Source organism: Euprymna scolopes, chromosome 32 (assembly GCF_053919585.1).
Source record: "Euprymna scolopes isolate OS-2025 chromosome 32, ASM5391958v1, whole genome shotgun sequence".
Classification (NCBI taxonomy): domain Eukaryota; kingdom Metazoa; phylum Mollusca; class Cephalopoda; order Sepiida; family Sepiolidae; genus Euprymna; species Euprymna scolopes.
Window position 1 is genome coordinate 98,995,439 of NC_136513.1, and position 21,155 is coordinate 99,016,593.

Consider the following 21,155-nt stretch of genomic DNA (forward strand, 5'->3'; position numbering starts at 1 on the left):
CGCTATTTCATATATTAATGAATTATTGATCTACAGATTTGAAATAGAGTATTCAGATGTGTGGAAAGGTTTGAATAGTTGTCCTATAGAAAAAATATTTGTCCTACCGTGAAAAGGCTGTTAAAAGTTAAACTTTTAACAATTGGTACCTGGGGGGAAGTCATCGGATTTTTAGCTGTTTATAAAATGTTTCAGGAATGCGCATACGTGAATAAATGCTAGTAAATTAAATGAATTGAAGGTAATGTACTTGCATGGCAAATAATATACTAATATGATTATCACGGCTATAATTCAATAGAAACATTATTGCTCTCTATTACACATTTATATAATGCATAAGTAAAATATAGCCTATATTATTACTATTCTCCTATAAATAATATTACTAATATTATATATAAATATTACTATTTTATGATACTTATATTTATGCTCCTGTATATTTCATATTCATGTTTGTCGTGTGTGCAGATACATTGACGCTGAAAACAGAGAATCACGCGTACTTTAAATACAGGCTGTTTCAAAAGAAGCTAATGGTTAAAAAAATGCTTTACTTTATTAATTTTTCATATTTTTCTTTTATTTTTTCAGATCCTCTAAAGTCACCTTTTCAAGGTCACCCTGAGTCGTTACACTACCGAGGAGCGGATATTTATCGTAGAGTCGTATTTTCGATTAAATTGGTCAATATCAAAAACTTACAGAGAATTTCGACGAAACTTCAACATAAGCAATTCCCCTTATCTCAATGCAATAAAAACTATGGTGGCTCGATTTCATTAGCAAGGGTCTGTACGTGACCTCCCTAAATCTGGTAGAGCCCGTACGACAAGAAATGATGAGAATCGTCAGAGATTAGCAACAAGTGTGGCCGAGAATCCATCCAAATCAGTAGAAATGAGATCAAGCCAAATTGGGGTTTCTCGATCAATGTTGTTCCAGCAGGACGGTGCAACGGCGCATACGCATACACGAGAAACATTAAATCTGCAGCAGGACATATTGCGCAACCGAATCATTTCTCGTGGCTGTGAGATAAATTCGCTGCTCCGCTTGCTAGATCTCATATGTGCAGATTTCTTCCTTCGAGGTTACATCAAAGAGCGGGTATATGTAAACAAACCCGCCACATTAAATTCCTTTAAAAACAATATAGAAGAGGAATTATGGCATTAAGCCCTGAAACATTAAGTGATGTGCTGGACAATGCCCTGCAGAGAGCACAAGAGTGTGAAAATGAAAATGATGGGCATTTGAATAACATAATTTTTCATAACTAAAATTAGACCTTGTGAAAAACATAACCTAGATTAAGTTGTGTAAATAAAATTAGAATAAGTAGATTATGATTTGCACCTATATCTAAAAACATCACGTACTGGATCATCTACCAACATGTACAAAATTGATAAGCATAACAAAAATATTGAAAAAGTTAATCAATTTAAAATCTGTCAGCTTTTTTTGAGACACCATGTAATTATTGGGACACAAAACGTGTTTAAATCAATGAAAAAAGACAATGCAAGAAAAAAGTTCTATATTGTTAAGAGAATAATGACTGAATTTTTAGCAATTTTTCAAAATGCTAACCCAATCTTTATATTTGAAATATATATATGTATATATATATATATATATATATATATGCATATATATATGCATATATATATACATATATGTGTATGTAATTAATTTTATTTCTGATATAAAGGAATATGTGCAGCTAAAAATAACAACAAAGAATTCACACATATAATATGAAATTAGAGGATTGAATACACATCTGATAATTTTTAGTGTCATAATGCTCCTCCCGCAACGCTGAGAAATATATCTATATATTAAAATGTAATTTTTGTTTTCGTTCAAAATCGATACAACCATATTTCTACATTACGAATTTAATTGAAATTTTCAGAAAATCTATCTGTAAAGTAATGGAATGTTTGCATGTAATTAAAATAATTAAACATTGCGAATTATAAAAATATTAATTAAAATAAAAATATTTTTCGTAAGTGGTTTCTACGAAACTGTCCGGTTTTATTACCGGTAACTACCGTTTCAACTACTCTCGAATTACAAGATAAGTAAAAAAAAGGTACTCATACAGAGAGTGATCCGTGCTGAAATAATAACGTTATTATTTAAAAAGTCATTCTTAACATGGGGAAGGGAGGGTGTTTTGTACATATTCTGTACTTTAATCTTACAAGTGAATAGAAACCATATAATAAAACTTTATTTAAACGTGGAAATACGATTTAAAAAATAGCGCGGATCACTCTCTGCATTAGCACAAAAATCCCATATTTTTAACTTTAAATTCATTTACGTGTCTTACCAATTTTTTAATTTTAAATTCCTTTATTTATCTAAAGGCTTTTCACTCATGAAACATTACGTTTTAATTGTTTAGTTTCTTTCACGGCATTGTTTATATAAAAAAGGCCGTTTAAACTTTTTCTAAACTGTTTCATTTTTAAAATATGCCTCAGCGTGTTATAAACACTCTAACCTCCCCATGTTAAAAACGGCTTTCAAATTACACACGCCCTTCCACAAACCTCGAAAGCCGTTCTTGACATGTGGAGGTTGGGGGTGTTCATTCCGAAAGCCGTTTTAACATGTGGAGGTTAGGGTGTTTATAATATGCTGGGGCGAGTCGTAAAATTAATGAAGTTGCTATTTATCATTAATTGCAAAAATAGCTTGAAATTTATTTATTTGACAAAAATATTACATTTTCTACAAAAATGTTACTCATTGTTGATTTATTCAAACAGTTTTGATAAATAAAATATTTAAAATAAAGCGGGATACTCATTGGGCGTTGAGTTCCATGGCGACCAGCAGAACTATTTAGTGGTCGATCCCTTAGCTCCCCTTAGACAAAGCTAACGCATGCGCACGTAACATACTTTATTTACTTACGTTGCCTTTCGCACTTTTATTTACGTTGGCTTAACTCTTTTCTTGGATAAAAAAGTAACTAAACCTGCATTTGTCACTTTTACAAACATTTATTTATTTACGTTGGCTTAACTCTTTTCATGAATATTGGAAAAAAAGTTTTACTCTTTATGAATATTAAAAGAAAAAGTTACTAAACATTTATTGATAATTTCTCACTTTTACAAACATTTGTAATTCATGTATTTACTTACGTTTGCTTAACTCTTTTCATGAATATTAAAAAAATAACTAAACCATATATTGATAATTTTTCACTTTTAAAGGCATTTTTAATTTACATGAGTGGATACTTTTTTGGGTAAATATTTACATTTAGGTCCACCTCCACGATTTTCTTTTTTAAATGACGACTTTTATTGATAAATAAATCTACTTCTCTACAACTTTTATTGATAAATAAATCTACTTCTCTGCAACGGGCATGAACCCCTTCTTTTTTAAAAAAATAATTTTGGGGTGGGTATGCTGACAACAAATATCAGTTAAATTTTGCAAATAGTTTTTCACACACACCATCCAAAAATGGTGTTTATTCCGGAAACTGTTCTTAAGATTAGGAGGTTGGGGGTGATTAAAAGATGGACCTAATCTAAAAATATACCAAGTTTTTTAAATGATTAAAATAATTTCTCACTTTTACAAATATTTTTGAATGCGCACATAAGCAACTGTTTTTTTATTAACTTTTTTACTTTTTTTATTTAAAAATTAGTAAATTTCAATGAATAGAATAATACATCATTTATCATTAATATGTGTTTTTGGTTTTGTGTTGGATGAAACGTTTTTTTTTCTTTACAACAATAATGAACCAATTTAAATCTTCCGGCATGCGTTTAAGGGTTACGAAATTATCAATAAATCGTTTAGTTACTAAGCCAACGTCAGTAAATAAAAAAGTTACGTGCGCATGCATTAGCCTTCACAAGGGGGGGGGCTAAGGGAGCGACCATTAAATGATTATGCTGGTCGCCATGGAACTCAACGCCGAAGGAGTACCTAAAGAGGAACTTATGCACTTATGTTATCGTGCTATTTTTAAAAATAGTATTTTCACGTTAAATTCAAATTTTGCAATATCTTTTTCTTTTATTAATTTGTTAGGTGAAAGTACAGATAACCCGGTCGGTTTCTAATGTGTGGAAAATCTAGCTCCCGAAAAAAAGTGTACTCTGGATAGTAACAAACAATTAAAATTGCCTCAGTCTTGAAAGATTTTTTCTCTACTTTACGAGGAAAAAACGGTGAAGTGTAGGTCACCTTCTGTTTCTCTCCCCTATCTCTTCCTCTCTTAATATCTCTCTCTATCCATCTCTTCCTTTCCCTCTTTCAATCTATCTTTCTCTCTATATCACCCTCTCCATCTCTCTTTGAGTCCATTTCTCTCTCTAACTCCCTCTATATCTCCTCTATCTCACCCCTCTCTGTTTCTAACTCTCCCCCTCTCTCTGTCTATCTATCAATCCTTTTATCTCCCTCTATCTCCTTCTCTTTCTCTATTTTCTTCTCACTTTCTCTTTTCTATCTATATATCTTCCTCTCTATTTGTCCATCTTTAATCCCTCATCCTATTTTAGACTCCTTTATTAATTACAGTGAATAAAGCATTGTAAAAACATGGATAAATCCTATTTTAGTCACCTAATTTACTGACTGTGAGAATAGAAGTAATTTGGAAATTACTGCTACCTTGAACATCACAAGAAGTAACTGGTAAAACATTTATAATAAAATTGATTTTGGCAGCCATTCGGTAACAAAATGACATAGCCTTAGCCCTTGCTGCATGAGGAATACCTGCGACCTTGCTGTCAAGTAGAAGAATTATTTATTCTACTTTGAAACATTCAATTTTTAAAAAATCTCATGTTCGACATCTCCAAAACATTCAATATGGGGAAAAATATTGCAGAAATGCAAACTTATTGTTTAAGATAAATGCACAATGGTATTTAAAAAATTACGCGAGTCTCTTGGTCGATCCTTTCAAGATTTGCGTGGCAATGACAGACCATTTGGGAATGCAGTAATATTGCTTGCAGGAGATTTCACAAAAATGTTACCTGTTATTCTTCAATCAACACCAGCAGATGAAATAAATGCTTGCCTCAAATACTTTACTTTTTTGCCATGAGAAGACATTAAACTTAACTCAAAATATGCATGTCCAGTTGCAGACTGTTCGGTCCGCACAGAAATCTTTGTATCACTTGTGGGAAATTGTGTACGGAAAAGTGCCAGCTGATCAGTTATAAGGGCAAAATTCTTTGACTTTTAACATCTGTAATTTTATTACATCAAAAGAAGAGTTAGTTTAAAAGGTTTTTCAGATATTCAAATTATAAGAATTACACTTGACTGAGTGAACTAGCTATTCTTGCAGTTCAATAAAAAGACGTCCATGAACTTAACGATATTATTCAATGTAAAATTCCAAATGAGGTAGTTAAATACAAATCCATATACACTGTTGAAAAATCAGATAAAGTGGTTAATTATCTAACAGCTACATTTGCCAGCGATGCCACCGCAGGTATTGCAACTGAAATTTGGCGTACTAATTATCATGTTGTGAACTATAAACTAATCGAAGCTTTGCAATGGCACATTGTTTGCAGTAAAAAAAATTAACAAACAATATCATAGAAACAACAATCTTAACAGGACCTTTCACAGATGAATATATCTTCATTCCATGTATTCCTATCATTCCACCGGATGCATCATTACATTTCTGCAATATATTCCCCATATTGAATGTTTTGGAGATGTCGAACATGAGATGTTTGAAAATTGAATGTTTCAAAGTAGAATAAATAATTAGCAAGGGCTAAGGCTATGTCATTTTGTTACCGAATGGCTGTCAAAATCAATTTAATTAGAAAGGTTTTACCAGTTACTTCTGGTGCTGTTTAAGGTAGCAGTAATTTCCAAATTACTTCTATTCTCACAGTCAGTAAATTAGGAAATTGCAGTTTCCAATTTTATTGTAGCTTGCAATAACCATCAACAAAAAACAGGGAACAATCTTTACAATTGCGGGGCTTACAGTTACACACTGACTGTTTTTTTCACATGGACAACTTATGTTGCGTATTCAAGAGTCAACAAACCAGAAAATCTCTATATCAGCTAAGAAATTGGAACAAGAAAAACTGTGTACCCATACGAAATGGAAAATTAAACCTATAAGAAACATGCTTTTTCTCATTTTGGAATTTTTTCCATTGCGCCAATTTGAACAATAGCAACGCGTGGCAGGGTACATTTAGTATATATATATATATATATATATATATATATATATATATATATATATATATATAGTAGTTGGACAAAAATTAAAGACACTTGGTGATTTTTTGCAAATTTAAACATATAAAAATTGAAACAATTATCAGAAATTTTGTTATCATCCTTTCTACAAAACCATAAATATCGATAAAAACTAATGGAATTTATATAAGAAATAAGTGAAGGGAATATGTATTAAAATATATTAAATATGATTATAAATTACAAGAATAAAACTATTCAAAAATGAAAAAAAAAATATCGCTAGGAGGATAGAAGTAAGATTAAGTGTATAGGAATATGAGAATAGAGTTGAGAAAAAAATAGATAAGTACATGTAATAGATACATTAGAAAAAAGATATGAAAAGAGAAATGCAAATACAGAAATTCATGATTAATAAGAAAGTAAAGAAAATAAGACATATCAATTTTTAAAATAATTAAAAAATCAAAAATAAATAATAAGGTCAAGTAAAATAAATAAAAGATTAAAGTAAAAAATGTGTGAAGAATCAGATATGAAAAGAGAAATGCAAATACAGAAATAAGAAAGTAAAGAAAATAAGAAATATCAATGTTTAAAAAAGATTAAAAAATTAAAACTAAATTATAAGTTCAAGTAAAATAAATAAAGTAAAAAATGTGTGAAGAATCAAGTTCTAGTAAAATCTTTGTAAATATTTGTAAATCATTAGAATACTCTTGAATCCTTTTAATTATACATTGCTCTATAGAGAACGTCGAATTCCATCAGTTCTGTTCAGTTTCGAAATGGTCATACATTTTTTTGTCTACGTTCCTCATATAATCAATCAATGTCATGAAATATCGTCATGGAAATACGTATTTATTGCTCATTTTCCTATTTGTTCTTAATTAATTTTGGCCCTGTTTTATTTATATTTTATTTTTATATTTGTATATTTTTATTTTATATTGATTTTAATCTAAGGCCAATTAATGTATGACCTCATCCATATAAATTCATATGTATCGATTGTGGCCCTGGAAAGTCACTAAAGCAGACTCGAACATGGATATGGATTATAAATATTCTATTAAAATAAAATATAATACACAGAAAACAACATGCGTAGCACTTAAAAGGATAAAATTAGAGCTATCATATGTAGCTTCGAACACTATTGAAGACACATGCACTCATGATAATAAATACTACATTACACTCTAGAAGCAACACCATCAAACTCGCAACATGATGAAAGAAAGAGGAACGTATTTTTCCTTCTAAATATATGCATTTACTACAGCCACCAAACAACACCAGGAGGAAGTCTACACGTTCCACAGTCTCAACACTGGCTCATATATACACATTATCTTCCCTGTAGTCGAATTAAAAATTAATAAAGTCCTCCTTAGAGAAAGTTGATTTCGGATTTAGATCATTCTATACGAATACTACACAATATTACAATATGGCTTCGCTAAGACAAATAGGTATTCGGTGTATAGACGATTAATCTTAAACATATTAAAACAACAGACGAGTCGTCCATCGCTTTTTTAAATGATGGTTAGCTTTTATGTTAAGATTTAAATATTCACAAACATACATTTACTACCACATCCATCTTTCCTTCTTATTTATGGATGTTGCCCTAAAAATAAACAACATACAAGTAGCTGACTTAATGATTAATTTTTGCCTATTTTAATTTTAATTTTGCTCATTAACTAATTTTTATCATTCTGATCGACAACAGTTCCATGAAATATACATGCCGCGGTTTGATAATTAATGTTCACGTATTTGTTTTTAATTATAAATTTTGGTCTTATGTATTTACTGAAGCGCACTGAAATTATCATTTGATAATTAAGAAGCCCATTAATAATGTGTGGTTGGGATGCAACTATTGCATACTTTCACCTAACAAATTAATAACTGAGGCTGTAAAAATATACATAACGTCTTTTTCAATTTGATAATAGCATAAACATATAAAAATTAAATCAACTTCATAACATGATGTAATTCTGCTAAAAACATATATCGAATCGTAAAGTCTTCGTAATCGCTCCAAATTATTATATTAACGAGTGGACCCCATAATCTTTAACTAACAAAAGATTTGAGAATTATTAAATCACACATTGCTCATTCTTTCCTTGCGCATACGGAACTACCATGAAGTGTAAACAGGCATATGTTGTTATTTGTTTTTTTTTTAAATTTTTTTTTACACAGTGATCACCACTTATCAAGGCCCGGAAGCCACTCAGGGATAAGGGTTATTGCAAGTACATTAAGTTAGTGAGGAGATTTGCTGAAGTGTTTACTTAAGGGGGCGGTTCATTAGGAATTTGTTTACATTGGACTTGAAGACATCCAAGTTGTAGTCCGGAGGGAAGCAGGCAGACGGAACAGAGTTCCACAGGCGTGCAGTTCTAAGAAAGAAGCTTTGTTCATGGAATCCGCGTTTTGATTTAGGCACAGATATAGAGTGGGGGAAATTTTTCACAGTGGATTCAGCTAGACGGGTGTTTTCGTGAAAGATTGGCGAGGGGGGATTTCCTTATAGTACTCAAAAAACTTCAACCAGGACTAGCGGTCATACTTACAGAACTGTTTAAACGTTGTCTTAAGGAGAATTGTTTCCCGTCACCCTGGAAAATCTCATCAGTGTTAAATAGAGAAGTAATCACCCACCTCAGAAAAAATAACCTTCCTAACGACACACAATATGGTTTCCGTTCTGCTAGCTCTACAGGAGATGCGCTTACAGTTATATCTCATAAATATATCGGAGAAAATAAAGTAAAATAAAGAAATTATAATAAGGACAATTTAGCACCATCTCATAGGATTAGCGAATCTCTCGACGGAGGCAACTTTTCTAGGACGATTACTCTTAACATATCAAAAGCCTTTGAGAGGGTATGGCATAAAAGTTTACTTCACAAGATCTCCAGCTATGGTATAGTGGGAAATGTCTTCTCAATTATAAAATCATTTCTCTCTGATAGGTTCATGAGAGTAGTAGTTGATGGGCAGAAATTTAGAAGCTCACAGTACTAATGCTAGAGTCCCTCAGGGTTCCATCCGGGGCCCAACTCTCTTCCTGATTTACATTAATGATCTTCCAAATCACATCCTTACATCATTTGTAGCCATTTATGCTGATGGTTCTACCATGTATGGTAGCACATCTAAGACCGTAAACGACTAAGTTCTCTCCGATTCTCTCTCCTCTGATCTGGAGCACGTGGTACAATGGGGAAAAGAATAGCTGGTTACTTTAATGCATCTAAAACCAAGCTTCTATCTTTACATTAACACGTGATAACTCCTCACCGGTATTTAAAAATTATTTTGGTGCTAAATTGTCCTTATTATAATTTCTTTAGTTTACTTTATTTTGTCTGATACACTTATTTCAGTCAGCCGTTAAATGCTAAATTACCTGGAATATACCCCCAAGATTATTTTTTTAGGATTACTGCTTACTTTCTCTATAAATATAAACGAAATAATCCCTCCCACCGCGACACTTTCACACCCTGTATGCCAGAGGCACCGAACCCCGAAAGCAAAAACCAATGAATGGAAAGCATTCAAATACCCTGGAGGTGTCTCCTAGATAAGAATAAATAAGTTTCATGAATATCTCCACACATGATACCACCCCACATATATTTTTTAATTATTTTAGTGCTAAATTGCTCTTATGTTGGAGGTGTCTATTAGATAAGAAGAAAAAAGTTTAATACCTTTAAATGGGAATTACGGTAATATATTCCATTTTCATTTCATTCGTATATATGGGAGGGGAATTTATCTTCAATTATCTTTAATTTCAAATTAGATCTACAGATTTATACTAAGTAAATATTAATAAGTCCTTTGAACCTTTTTTTTCATGGAGAGTAGACAACGCATTGTGGGTTCGTTATCTGCAGCTCTCGTTACTCTCGCTTCTCCTTATTTGTCCCTCAGTCCCCATTTCCAATGAGTGAATTTTTCTGACTAAGGGTGAAGAAAAACTGCTTTCCAGGACGGCAGTACTTCGTGAACAGTAGCCTGAGTTGTCGGAAATCTTCTGTTTCTATGTCTATCCTTGTTACCATGCTGGAGGTAAACGTTTCTATGTCTATCCTTGTGGCCGTGTTGGAGGTAAACGTTTCATTTGGGCTGATGATATTCGCCTGATAATCAAGGACTAGCACCTTGGATTAACCACTAAGAAGGCTGTCCTATCAGCAGGTGCAAAGTACCGGGGCTGCTGTATTGCCATCTGGTGAATGGATTTTGGACCATGCAGTAGTTTCTGATGGGGCCTCTCGATGCCATACTAGTGGGTAATTGTTACGGCCTTACCTTATCATGCGCTACAAAAAAATCCTATGTTTTTCTCTCCTGCTTTCCCTCTCTGTCCTGCTCTAACCAAGTCTGTCGACCTGTTCCACAAATCCCAAATCCTCAACATGAAATATCTCCGGAAAAAAACAAGAATAAACATAGACCCCATCCTCCAACGTAGACCCCTACTACCATGTCTCCTTTTCCAACATCAGGAGTCTACGGTCCAACCTTCCAGAGGTTGAAACACAATTACAGGAGACAAAACCGGACATATTTCTCTTAAGTGAAACTGGCATAGGCCGACCACTTCCCTAGGCGTGTTCATAATTAAAGGATACTCTAACTTAACATCTAAATTTGACCCCCAAGATCGCCATAAGCATGGAATATGTGCCTACATTAAAGATGTCTTTCCGTTTGGTAGGGATATCTCCAGTGAAGACCCTAATTTAATTTATATGTGCTTCCGGGTTGCACTTGCTTACACCACTGCATTTATATTTACCTTCTATCGCCCCCAAAACAGCGGAGTTACTATCTTTAATAGCATATCTGAGAAAATAGACCACATCGTATCTGCTAATCCATCGGCTTACATCCACATTTGTGGTGACTTCAATGTCCACAATGTGGAATGGCTGACACACTCGAACAAGACAGATGATGAGGGGAGGTTCTGTCATAATATCGCCATTGCCTATGACCTCACCTAAATTGTTCATGAACCCACCCGTGTGTCCAATACTTCCGGTCAGTAAGCTAGCATTATAGACTTCTTTATCATAACTTCCCATGAGCTATGTTCATGTTCCGTTCTGTCTCTTCTGGGATCTTTCGACCACTTGGTTGTATCAGTTAAGATAAAAACGAAATGCAATAAGTCTTCAGACGTACATCTCCACCGCACTGTATATAGATACTCTACGGCTTACTGGGATAGCTTCCTTACATTAATCCACCGCTGCATTCCATGTTTAAAAAGGATGTGTCCTCCATTGGTTAATTATAGACCGATTAATAACATCCAGAAATTTCCAACAAAAACCTGCCAGCCAGTCATGATTCTCTGCATAATATCCTGCTGCCCTCGCGCACAGAAATCACTTTTGTCATAGCTACCAACGTAATGAATGCACTGAGACTAAAGCTGCTTTCAGGAATGTTAGCAACCACTGTAAAAGAGTAATAAAAAATGCAAGATAGCTATATGCTCAGTCCGTTTACTCCAAAGTAGCTGAGCAGAGCTTTTGTTTCCATCAGTTTTGGCAAATAGCAAGCAGGTTCCTGAACAGACGAAACCCTCATCAATGGACCTGAGGTCATCTCGTCAGCATCATACAAGGCCAAACTATTTGCCAAAAACGTTGCAGCTAATTCTACCCTATGTGACGAAGGCCATCATCCCCGCCCCCGTATTTTCTCCTATAACAGACAACACGCTATGCAACATACAAATATATGTGCGTTAGGTCTCCAATCTAATCAAGAACCTTGATTCGAGTAAAACAGCTGGCCTGACGACATTTCAATTATAGTGCTGAAAAAGCTTCAATACGAACTTGCCCCAATACTTACAAAACTCTTTAAGCATTGACTTAAGGAGAAGTGCTTCTCAAGACCCTGACAATCCTCATCAGTATGTCCTGTATTTAAGAATTCAGGTAATAAGTCATCTCCCATTCAGTACAGACAAATAAGTCTCCTGTGTGTCATGAGTAAGTTGCTGGGACGCATATTAAATAGAAAAGTAGACAACCACCTTAGTAGAAATAACATTCTTAGTTGCATGCAATATGATTTTCGTTAAGCCAATTCTACAGCAGATGTGCTAACGCTTATATCTCATAGAATTATAGAATCTCTTGATGAAGGCTTCATTTCTAGGGCAATTGCTCTTGACATATCAAAGGCCTTCGATAAGGTATGGCACAAGGGCCTTCACTTCACAATATTTTCAGCTACAGTATTACTGAAAATGTTTTCTCAATTATTAAATCATTTCTCTCTGAGAGGCTCATCAGAGTAGTGGTTAATGGGCAGAAATCAGAAGACCGCAGTATTAATGCTGGATTCCCTGAGGGGTCCATACTGGGCCCACCTCTCCTCCTGATCTACAGCAATGATCTCCCAGTATATATACTTAAATCATTCGTTGACATCTATGCTGATGACACGACCATCTATGCCAAAGTTCTCTCCGATTATCTCTCTTGTGATCTCGAGCGCGTGGTACAGTGGAGGAATAGGTGGCTGGTTACTTTTAATGCATCTAAAACCAAGCTCCTATCTTTACATCATCAACGCTTAACCTCATCTGGCATCAATTAAAATGGATAGCTCTCGTATAGGTAAAGCTCCATGTTTTAATAAGCTTCTGGGCTCGACCTTTACTCATGACCTGAAATGGAACACATACATAAAGTCTGTGGCCAAGGTCGCTGGGAAAATGATAGGATCCTTCTACTGCTCCAGAAGATATCTCGCCGCTGATGAAATTCTCTATCTATATAAAAACTAAGTACGTCCAAGGATAGAGTACTTCTGCTACATATGGGCAGGAGCTGCTAAAACAGCCTATTCTACCTTGACAGAATACGAAATAGGCTTCCGTGCTTTGTGGGAGATGCCCTTTTCTGTTCCCTGCAACCTCTCTCACAATGAGATATGTTGCGAACCTTTGTTTCATCGTTACTTCCATGGAAAGTGCTCGTCTGGGCTCCAATCTGTAGTCCCCCCTCGCCAATCTTTCACGATAAACACGCGTCTAGCTAAAACCACTGTCAAAACTTTTCCCCACTATTTGTCTGTGCCAAAACCAAAAGGTAGATCTCATGAAAAAATCTTCTTTCTAAGAAGTGCACGCCTGTGGAACACTGTGCCATTTGCCTGTTTCTCACCTGATTAAAACCTGGATTTCTACAAGTCCAACATAAAAAACTCCCTGATGAACACGCCCATTAAGTAAGACACTTTATCAAATCTCCAATGCAAACGTACTGTACACGCAATAACCCTTATCTCCGAGTGGCTTCTGGGCCTTGATAAGATGTGGCGACCTTGTAAAAATACTTGTTTTAAAACCTGGCAGTACCTGCAGGCTATCAACCCAAACCGGTAACCAACACTTCTGACATAACGGACAGTTGTATCCACTAGCTTTGACTGGAATACCATGCTCGAGAGTAGAATCCCAATTATTAAATTAAGGTTACCGGGGCCAGTGTCCGCTATTTTACAGGAACGGAATTGGCCATCAACTCCAACCGTTGTTTCATTTGTTTTCGAGTTTTTTTTTAACGATTTTCTTATGAATCTCTGCCATGCTTCCAGAGGGTAAGCCGGACCGGTTAACAGGTATTTGTAGTATATATATATATATATATATATATATATATATATATATATATATATATATATATATAGCTACCTTAATCTTTCTGCCCGAAACCCCCCGGCTGATAAAATTGCCTAAGTGTCTTATTATATTGATGATTTAAAGAAAAAAGAGACGAACAAACATTTTTATCATTAAAATTCTTCTAATTTATTTTTACAGTTTTACGTGCTAATATCCACAAAAGGGTAAGAAAAGCATACTATATTGAAATTCATAAAATATATAAGGTAAGTTTCTTAACTTTCAAATCCTACAAACTTTGTACTTTTGTTCGAATATTCCATCAACGCTGTTTCTGATAAAGTGTAAAAATTGTTATTTTTGTTTTGTTGTTGATTAAGTGCAAATAGGAATTTTGTTTGTTTTGGGACGATTAACAATGTAAGCTCTTACATTTCTATGCTGTATTTTTAAGCAATCCCCAATACAAAATCGTAACTTTATAATATTAGTACTTCGTAAAACGTAACTACGATGTCCATTATATATTTCATTTATGAAGTAGCGTTGTTTGTTCCTTTTCAATTAAGATATCTATAATTATAAACACAGGAGCTATACATGATCTAATAAACCCAACGGCATATTCAAATCACGCATTTTAGCAAATAGTAACATTTCTCATTTATACATAATCTATCGATATATATAAAAGCGAAAATGGGTGTATGTATGTGCGCTTTTTGTGTATGTCTGTAAAAGTTTTTTTTCCGAGAAGCGGTCGGTCGGCTTACAACTTTAAAAAACTTTTTGTATCACATGTAAATCATAATATTTACGAGTTAACAACGGAGGTGGCCTGTTTATTGAATTTGCTCGACTTCGAAAAGATAAATATTCAACACTTTTCGCTCGCCGCATGTGGATTATGCTTTTTCATATGATAAAAGCGACACTAATTCTGGTGGTATTTTTATCGCCGGAAATGTCCGAAAGCAATCAGCTTTGGTTAATGTTGAAATATTTGCCTTATATCAGACAATTGCTATTCAATTTGGATAAACCCCTTTATAGCGGGAGCTGGTTTCCCCCACAACATTTCAGGAAAATCAAATTAAACAAAGCGTTCCTGCAGTAAATAAATACTACCCTGGAGTCAAAGTTGACCTCATTAAAACGTGCACCTACCAATTCTAAATAAGTAAATAAATTCAAACGTCTTTCTGTTAGCATTTCGCTGTGGTCCACTGGTTAACATCGCACGTTTTTTTTTCACACTTTAATTTTGAACTTTGCCTCAAGGGTTCGGGTTCGATCCTCATACTTACCTATCAAAACTTTTTTATTTTACCCCCCTCCTTACACACACACCTCCAAACACCCGGGCAACGCCGAGTACCCCCGCTAGTATATATCTGAAAGCGAAAATGTTTGTATTTGTGTTTGTATGTATCGCAACACCTTTCGACACGGGCCACGAATTTTCGCCAGATATGTATCATTTTAAAGATCCAACCTTCGTCCGACAAAGGGTACCGAAAAAATCGTTCCTTCATTATCTCTCATCCTGCTACTACGACAATGACGCCAATTTTGACCTAGAAAACGTTCACGTTAGTTTCAACCACCTGCAAGGTTTTTTAAAGGTTTAATTTTATCCGGTTTAAGTGTATGTCTCTTTGGCGTAGGGGTAACGTGGAGGGCATTTTTTCCGCCTAAGCCTCGATGCTTCGTGTTCGAGCCTGTCTTTCCACCTAAACTTTTTTTTTCCTCGTTTACACATTTCCCCTCTTTTTTAACGTTTGTTCGCTGCCTTACTTTGTTTTGGTTTTTCCAATTTTTAACATCGTGTTTTTTAATAATATTAAAACAGGGTCACCCTCTCCTACATACACACCTCCAAACACCGCGCAACACCAGATAACCCCGCTAGTTGTACATAAATGCTTCTGATAGAGAAACTTCGAATTTATGTAAACAATTTTAAAATTTAAATTCATCCTCTTAGGATTGCACTTTAATGTGCGTTTCATTTGATATTTAGCAGTTTAGTTTTAAAGTTCAGTATTTTTTATTTGCGTGTTGTAAATGATTCAACCACCCAATTTATTTATGGACATAAAGATTTACTGCTTACGATATCTATGATATAAATCTCACCTGTCTATTAGTTTTTGTGTATGTATGTATGCATGTTTGTATGTCTCGCTTAAACTTTTAACACACGCGACTCACTCTGGCTAAATATATGTCATTTCAAAGCGTAGTAATCTGGACGACAAATATCCAAAAATTGGCCAAAAATATTCATTTGTTCACGATCAAGTGAACCGTTTTCGTCGACATTTGTGCAAAGTTATTTACTCCGCGCGACATCGACGTACGCAAAAACATGTTATTTCGAGCACTTGTTACGTAACAATTCGCGTGGTCTAAGTGACTAAGCCATTACATTCTTTAAAACCCTCTTTTTCCTCTAAGCGTTACAGGTTCGAGCCTGCCTTCCTAATACGTTTTTGCGCTCATACGGGTACTTGCAGCTATTTTCATTTTTGTTACGGGGGTTGGTCAATTGTTTTTCTTTTTAGGGCTCCATTGATCAATTTTTATTTATTTTATTTGCGCTTGCACGGGTGTTCGCTGCGATTCTCATTTCATATGGGGTTTAGAATGATTTTTCAGGGCTCCGTTTATCAATATCCTTACCATAAATCCTCTTCACACCCGAGCAACGCCAGGAACCCTCGCTAGTTAGACCTCAAGCCCAAACGCTATCTAACACTGAGAAAGGCACTAATATTATGGTCGTTTTTTTGCTCACTGCTTGAATATATATAGATATATTTCTCATGCAACTTAGACAAGCGTTTGAATATTATGGAGCAGCTTATCTATGAACATAAAAATGTACAACCTAGGAAAATCCGAATATTATGGACCAGTTTATCTATGAACATAAAAATGTACAACCTAGGAAAATCCGTATCTTAATAGACATTAGCGTTTTAAACATAGAACACACGTTTTTGCCCCCTGTTAGAACGGTTTCTTTTTTTTTTTCAGGGAAATATTAAGAAGTTGAATAAACTGGCAGATGATCTCGTAATACTGGACGCTGACAATGCACACTTAAATAACACACAAGAATACGTCATTTTTGGTAAATAACAACTAACATATAAAAATACGTCATTTTCGGTAAATAACAAATAACATATAAAAAATAACTGGATATTGAAGTGAATCTCGTCCTGATTGATATTTCTGTTGGGGTTTTTTCTTATCAGAAAAGATTGTTACATCTGAATTAATTTTTGTGGGGGGGGGTTACATATCATTAATATTACACACCATTTATCGAAGCCATATAAACCATTTTTGATTGGTTAAATCAAATGTAAATTGCAAGAGGTTCATTGTTTGTTTTAGTTATATTTTCGCCGTATAAAAGGTATATATTATTTCATTATTAAAACTTTATGTAGATGAGTATTTTGCATATTTTATTTATTTATTTGTTGATTATTTTTGTTGTGGTTGCAAGGTTGAACAATAATTAGTAAGGAAATACAATGAAGACGCAAACAACAAGATAACGCAATAATAAGTGTATTAAAGAAAAGGTATATTTACAATATGTACAAATGACGGTGTCGAGTCAGAGAGTCTTGGTGGGAGGACATGTACGCTCTTCGGCGTCACTTCTGGTGGCATTTGAGTAAGACACACCAAGGCCAACCTAGGCTTGCCATTTATAGTGTTATGTTATTCGCATATGCAAATAAGTGGTTGCCACCACAACACCCCCCTCCCAAGATTTGAAGTCACACAGATTTCAATATCTTTTTCTTTTTGGGTTTACCATTAATGGTTCATTCACTTTTCTTTTCCTACCTGATCTTCGGGGTTCAGGTACATTTTGAGGCGGTTCAAAATTAAAAGATTCGTATATGATATCTATGGTATCCTCCTCTTCGACTGTTGTCGTATCATCATCATCTTGGATATGACGTTTTTTTATCTGATTTAGGTGCCTTTTATTTTGTCAAAAGCGGTTTGACATTCTTGCGTCCAGTTCCACGGTGTATCCTTTTTAAGCAGATTATTTAAGGGGGCTCGCAAGTTATGCATTCCTTCAATAAAAGATTGGTAATAATTTGCGAGTCCTAAGAAACTCTGCAAGGTTGTTACATTATCGGGTGCTGGCATATTTTTTATTGCCGCAGATCTGTCTGGGTCTGGACGTCATCCATGTTTGTTTATTATGTGTCCAAGATACTTAATTTCGCCCATACAAAAGTCACATTTACTTTCTTTTACTTTAAAGCCGAATTCTTGTATTCGAGTAAATACTTGTTTCAAATGTTCCTTATGTTCTTCTAGGGATTTGCTCCTGACAACAATGTCGTCCAAGTATGCACATGCGCACTCAATACCACTTAGCATGGTGTCCATCGCTTGCTGAAAGATGGCAGGCGCTACTTTGATGCCAAAAGGCAATCGGTTGTATTTGTATAATCCCTTATGCGTATTGATGCATAGTATTTTTGAGCAATTCTCCTCGACCGGTATTTGTAAATACGCGTCGCTCAAGTCTATCTTGGAGAAGATATTACCCCCATTCAACTTCGTGAATATTTCCTCTGGGCTTGGTAGGGGGTAATGGTGATCTTATAATAGGGAGTTGACCCCGGTCGAAAAGTCTGCGCACACTCTAACTTCGTCATTCTTTTTCTTTACGTATACGGTGGGGCTGCCCACTCACTGTGTTCTATTTTTGATTGAATTCCCGTCTGTTCCAATCTATTTAATTCTTTATCAATCTTTTCCGACCCAGCGAACGGAACATTTCGCTTTTTTCTAAAAATTGGGCTGGCATTTTCTTTAAGTTCAAACGAGGCCTTGAATTTATTGTAGCGACCTAAGTTAGTCGTGAATGCCTCAGGAAATAATTCTTTTAAATCGTCTTTTATATTTACTGTTGTTGGAGAAGAACATTCTAATTTTTTACAGAATGTATTGATTGGCTTATCCCATAGTCCGAATTTCTCAATTAAATCTATTCCAAACAGATTTTCACTATTTTTTAGTACGAATATTTTTACTTTCTTCGAAATCCCTTTCAATTTTATCGGGAGGACAACTTCTCCTTCAAATTTTATACCACCACCAGTTACCGTCCGGGCTGCTTTACTAGTTTTCATCATGGCCGGTTTTCCCAACTTTTTCCACGTATTCAGGTTTATTATAGAAACATCGGAGCCGGAGTCGAGTTGTAACTTTATTGATGTTTTAAATATTTCCACTTTTACGTATTTTCGCCGATCTTTGTCTAATTTTGTATTTGATTTTGTTTGCTGTACTCTCTTTCTGGTGTAATCTTTATATCTGCAGCAATCGCTTTTGTGTCCCACCTTCTTACAAATGTAGCATTTTTTCTTCTTATAAGGACAATCTGATTCCCAATGCTTTTCTGCACATCTCTTACAGTTATATCTAGGAAGAGGCTTGTTATATTCTGTACTATATTTATGGTTATTATCTTTGGAATATCCCGTTCCATTGCTTTTCTTTGTAAAGTTCTTGGTTGGTGCGTATGGTTTTCTAACTTTTCTTACATATGCCACTCCGGATTCTTCTATATTTTTTTAATTCTTTTTTTAGTGTAATGGCCCTTTCACAGTCCTCTGCTAGTTTCTGGAGGGTTAAATCTTGCTCAGATTCCAGCTTAGACAACACTCGTCTGCGTATTTCTGCATTTTTCGTGGAAACTAACCCTTGAGCGAAGATTAGACATTTAAAATCTTCTACCGTTAGTTCTGCAAGCTTAAAATTATCGCAGTTTTTATTGACAACTGATGCGTATGTCAAATAATCTTGGTTGTCCATCTTTCTTAGATTCATGCACAGCCATCTTTTATGAAAAAGAGATATATTTGGATTAAATAATTCTTTTAGTAATTTTACAGCTTCCATGAACTCTAATTCCGCAGTTTTTTTTTAGGTAATATGTAATCTACGAATTTGCTGTGTTCTGATGTACCCAATTTTCTGAGTAAGAGGCTCACTTTCTGACTATTTGGCCAATTTTATCAGTCCAGTTGAAAAACATCCTCGTATCTTGTATAGTATGCTTCAAAATTCTTCTCTTCCTCAGGCACATAATGAAATGTGTCCATTCTATTAAAAATAGTTGTATGGGAGAAATTAACACTGTCGACATTTTCTCGATTACTCTTTAGTAGTTCCAGTGTTTTAGCAAAACGTTCATCTTGTCTTTCTTCATATTCCAATTGTAGTTTCTTATGCCTTTCTTCCTGTTCCAATTGCAGTTTCTTATGCCTTTCTTCCTGTTCCAATTGCAGTTTTTTCTGCTTTAATTGTGACATTTTCTGCTTTTCTTCTTGTTCCTGCTGCCATTTCAATAATCTATCACTCTCTCTTTTCCTCGCGGTCAGCCTGTGCCTGTATTTGTGCTTGCAAAAACTCGTTTTGTGTAGCTTGTCTGCGTTCATCCCGCTCAGCCTGTGCTTGTAAAAATTGCATGAACATTTTTGATAAGTCTTCCATGTTTTTTTTTGTTTTTTTTTAGTGTGTAGTTAAAAAAAAATATTGTACCATGTACAATATACACCGGTTTGGGTTACAACAAAAAAGCAAATTGCTGTAAGCTCCTGTTTTCAATAATAATATCGCTGCTTGCAATAATATATTCTTTTTGGGAGTCACGCTGCAAAAAAAAAATAAAACAGGTTTATCTGGAATCACGAAATGGAATTGACTTTCCGTTTTTAGCCACTTACTAATAAGTAACTCTTTCCCCACAAAAAAAAAATTTGTTTTTTTTTTGTTTTGTTTTTTAATCGAGTCACAATTGAATAAATGTATGCAGTACATTTAGTTCTTTGCGTTTTTTTCTCTAGTATTTTAGTAATTAAAATACCTCTTAAATTGAGATTACCCTTTTTTTCCCGTGACGTTTTACTGTATTATCCGTTATTCAGTGACAACTTCAAGAAAAGAAATCCTTTCCTTGAATTTTAGTTTTAGCTGTGGTATTTCCTTTTAGTACCGACGTCAACCAAAACATTAATTAAAAAGTCCTTTAGTTGTTGTTTTGTTTACGGAGAACAGTAATACAGTAATTAGAATTAACTGGTGAACTTTTTTCGTAGGTTACTTCCTTGCTTTTCGTAATACGGGTCTGACC

The 21,155-nt window shown here is 34.5% G+C and overlaps 1 protein-coding gene across 1 annotated transcript in view; it reads left to right on the forward strand.

The window, feature by feature from the left end:
- Window positions 1–21,155, forward strand: part of LOC145256517 (uncharacterized) — a 32,562-nt gene that overhangs the window by 5,315 nt on the left and 6,092 nt on the right. Inside the window, exons 2-3 of the mRNA XM_080115505.1 lie at window positions 14,165–14,232; window positions 17,009–17,105. Coding sequence (XP_079971631.1) covers window positions 14,165–14,232; window positions 17,009–17,105 — 165 coding nt within the window. The remainder of the gene's footprint in view (window positions 1–14,164; window positions 14,233–17,008; window positions 17,106–21,155) is intronic.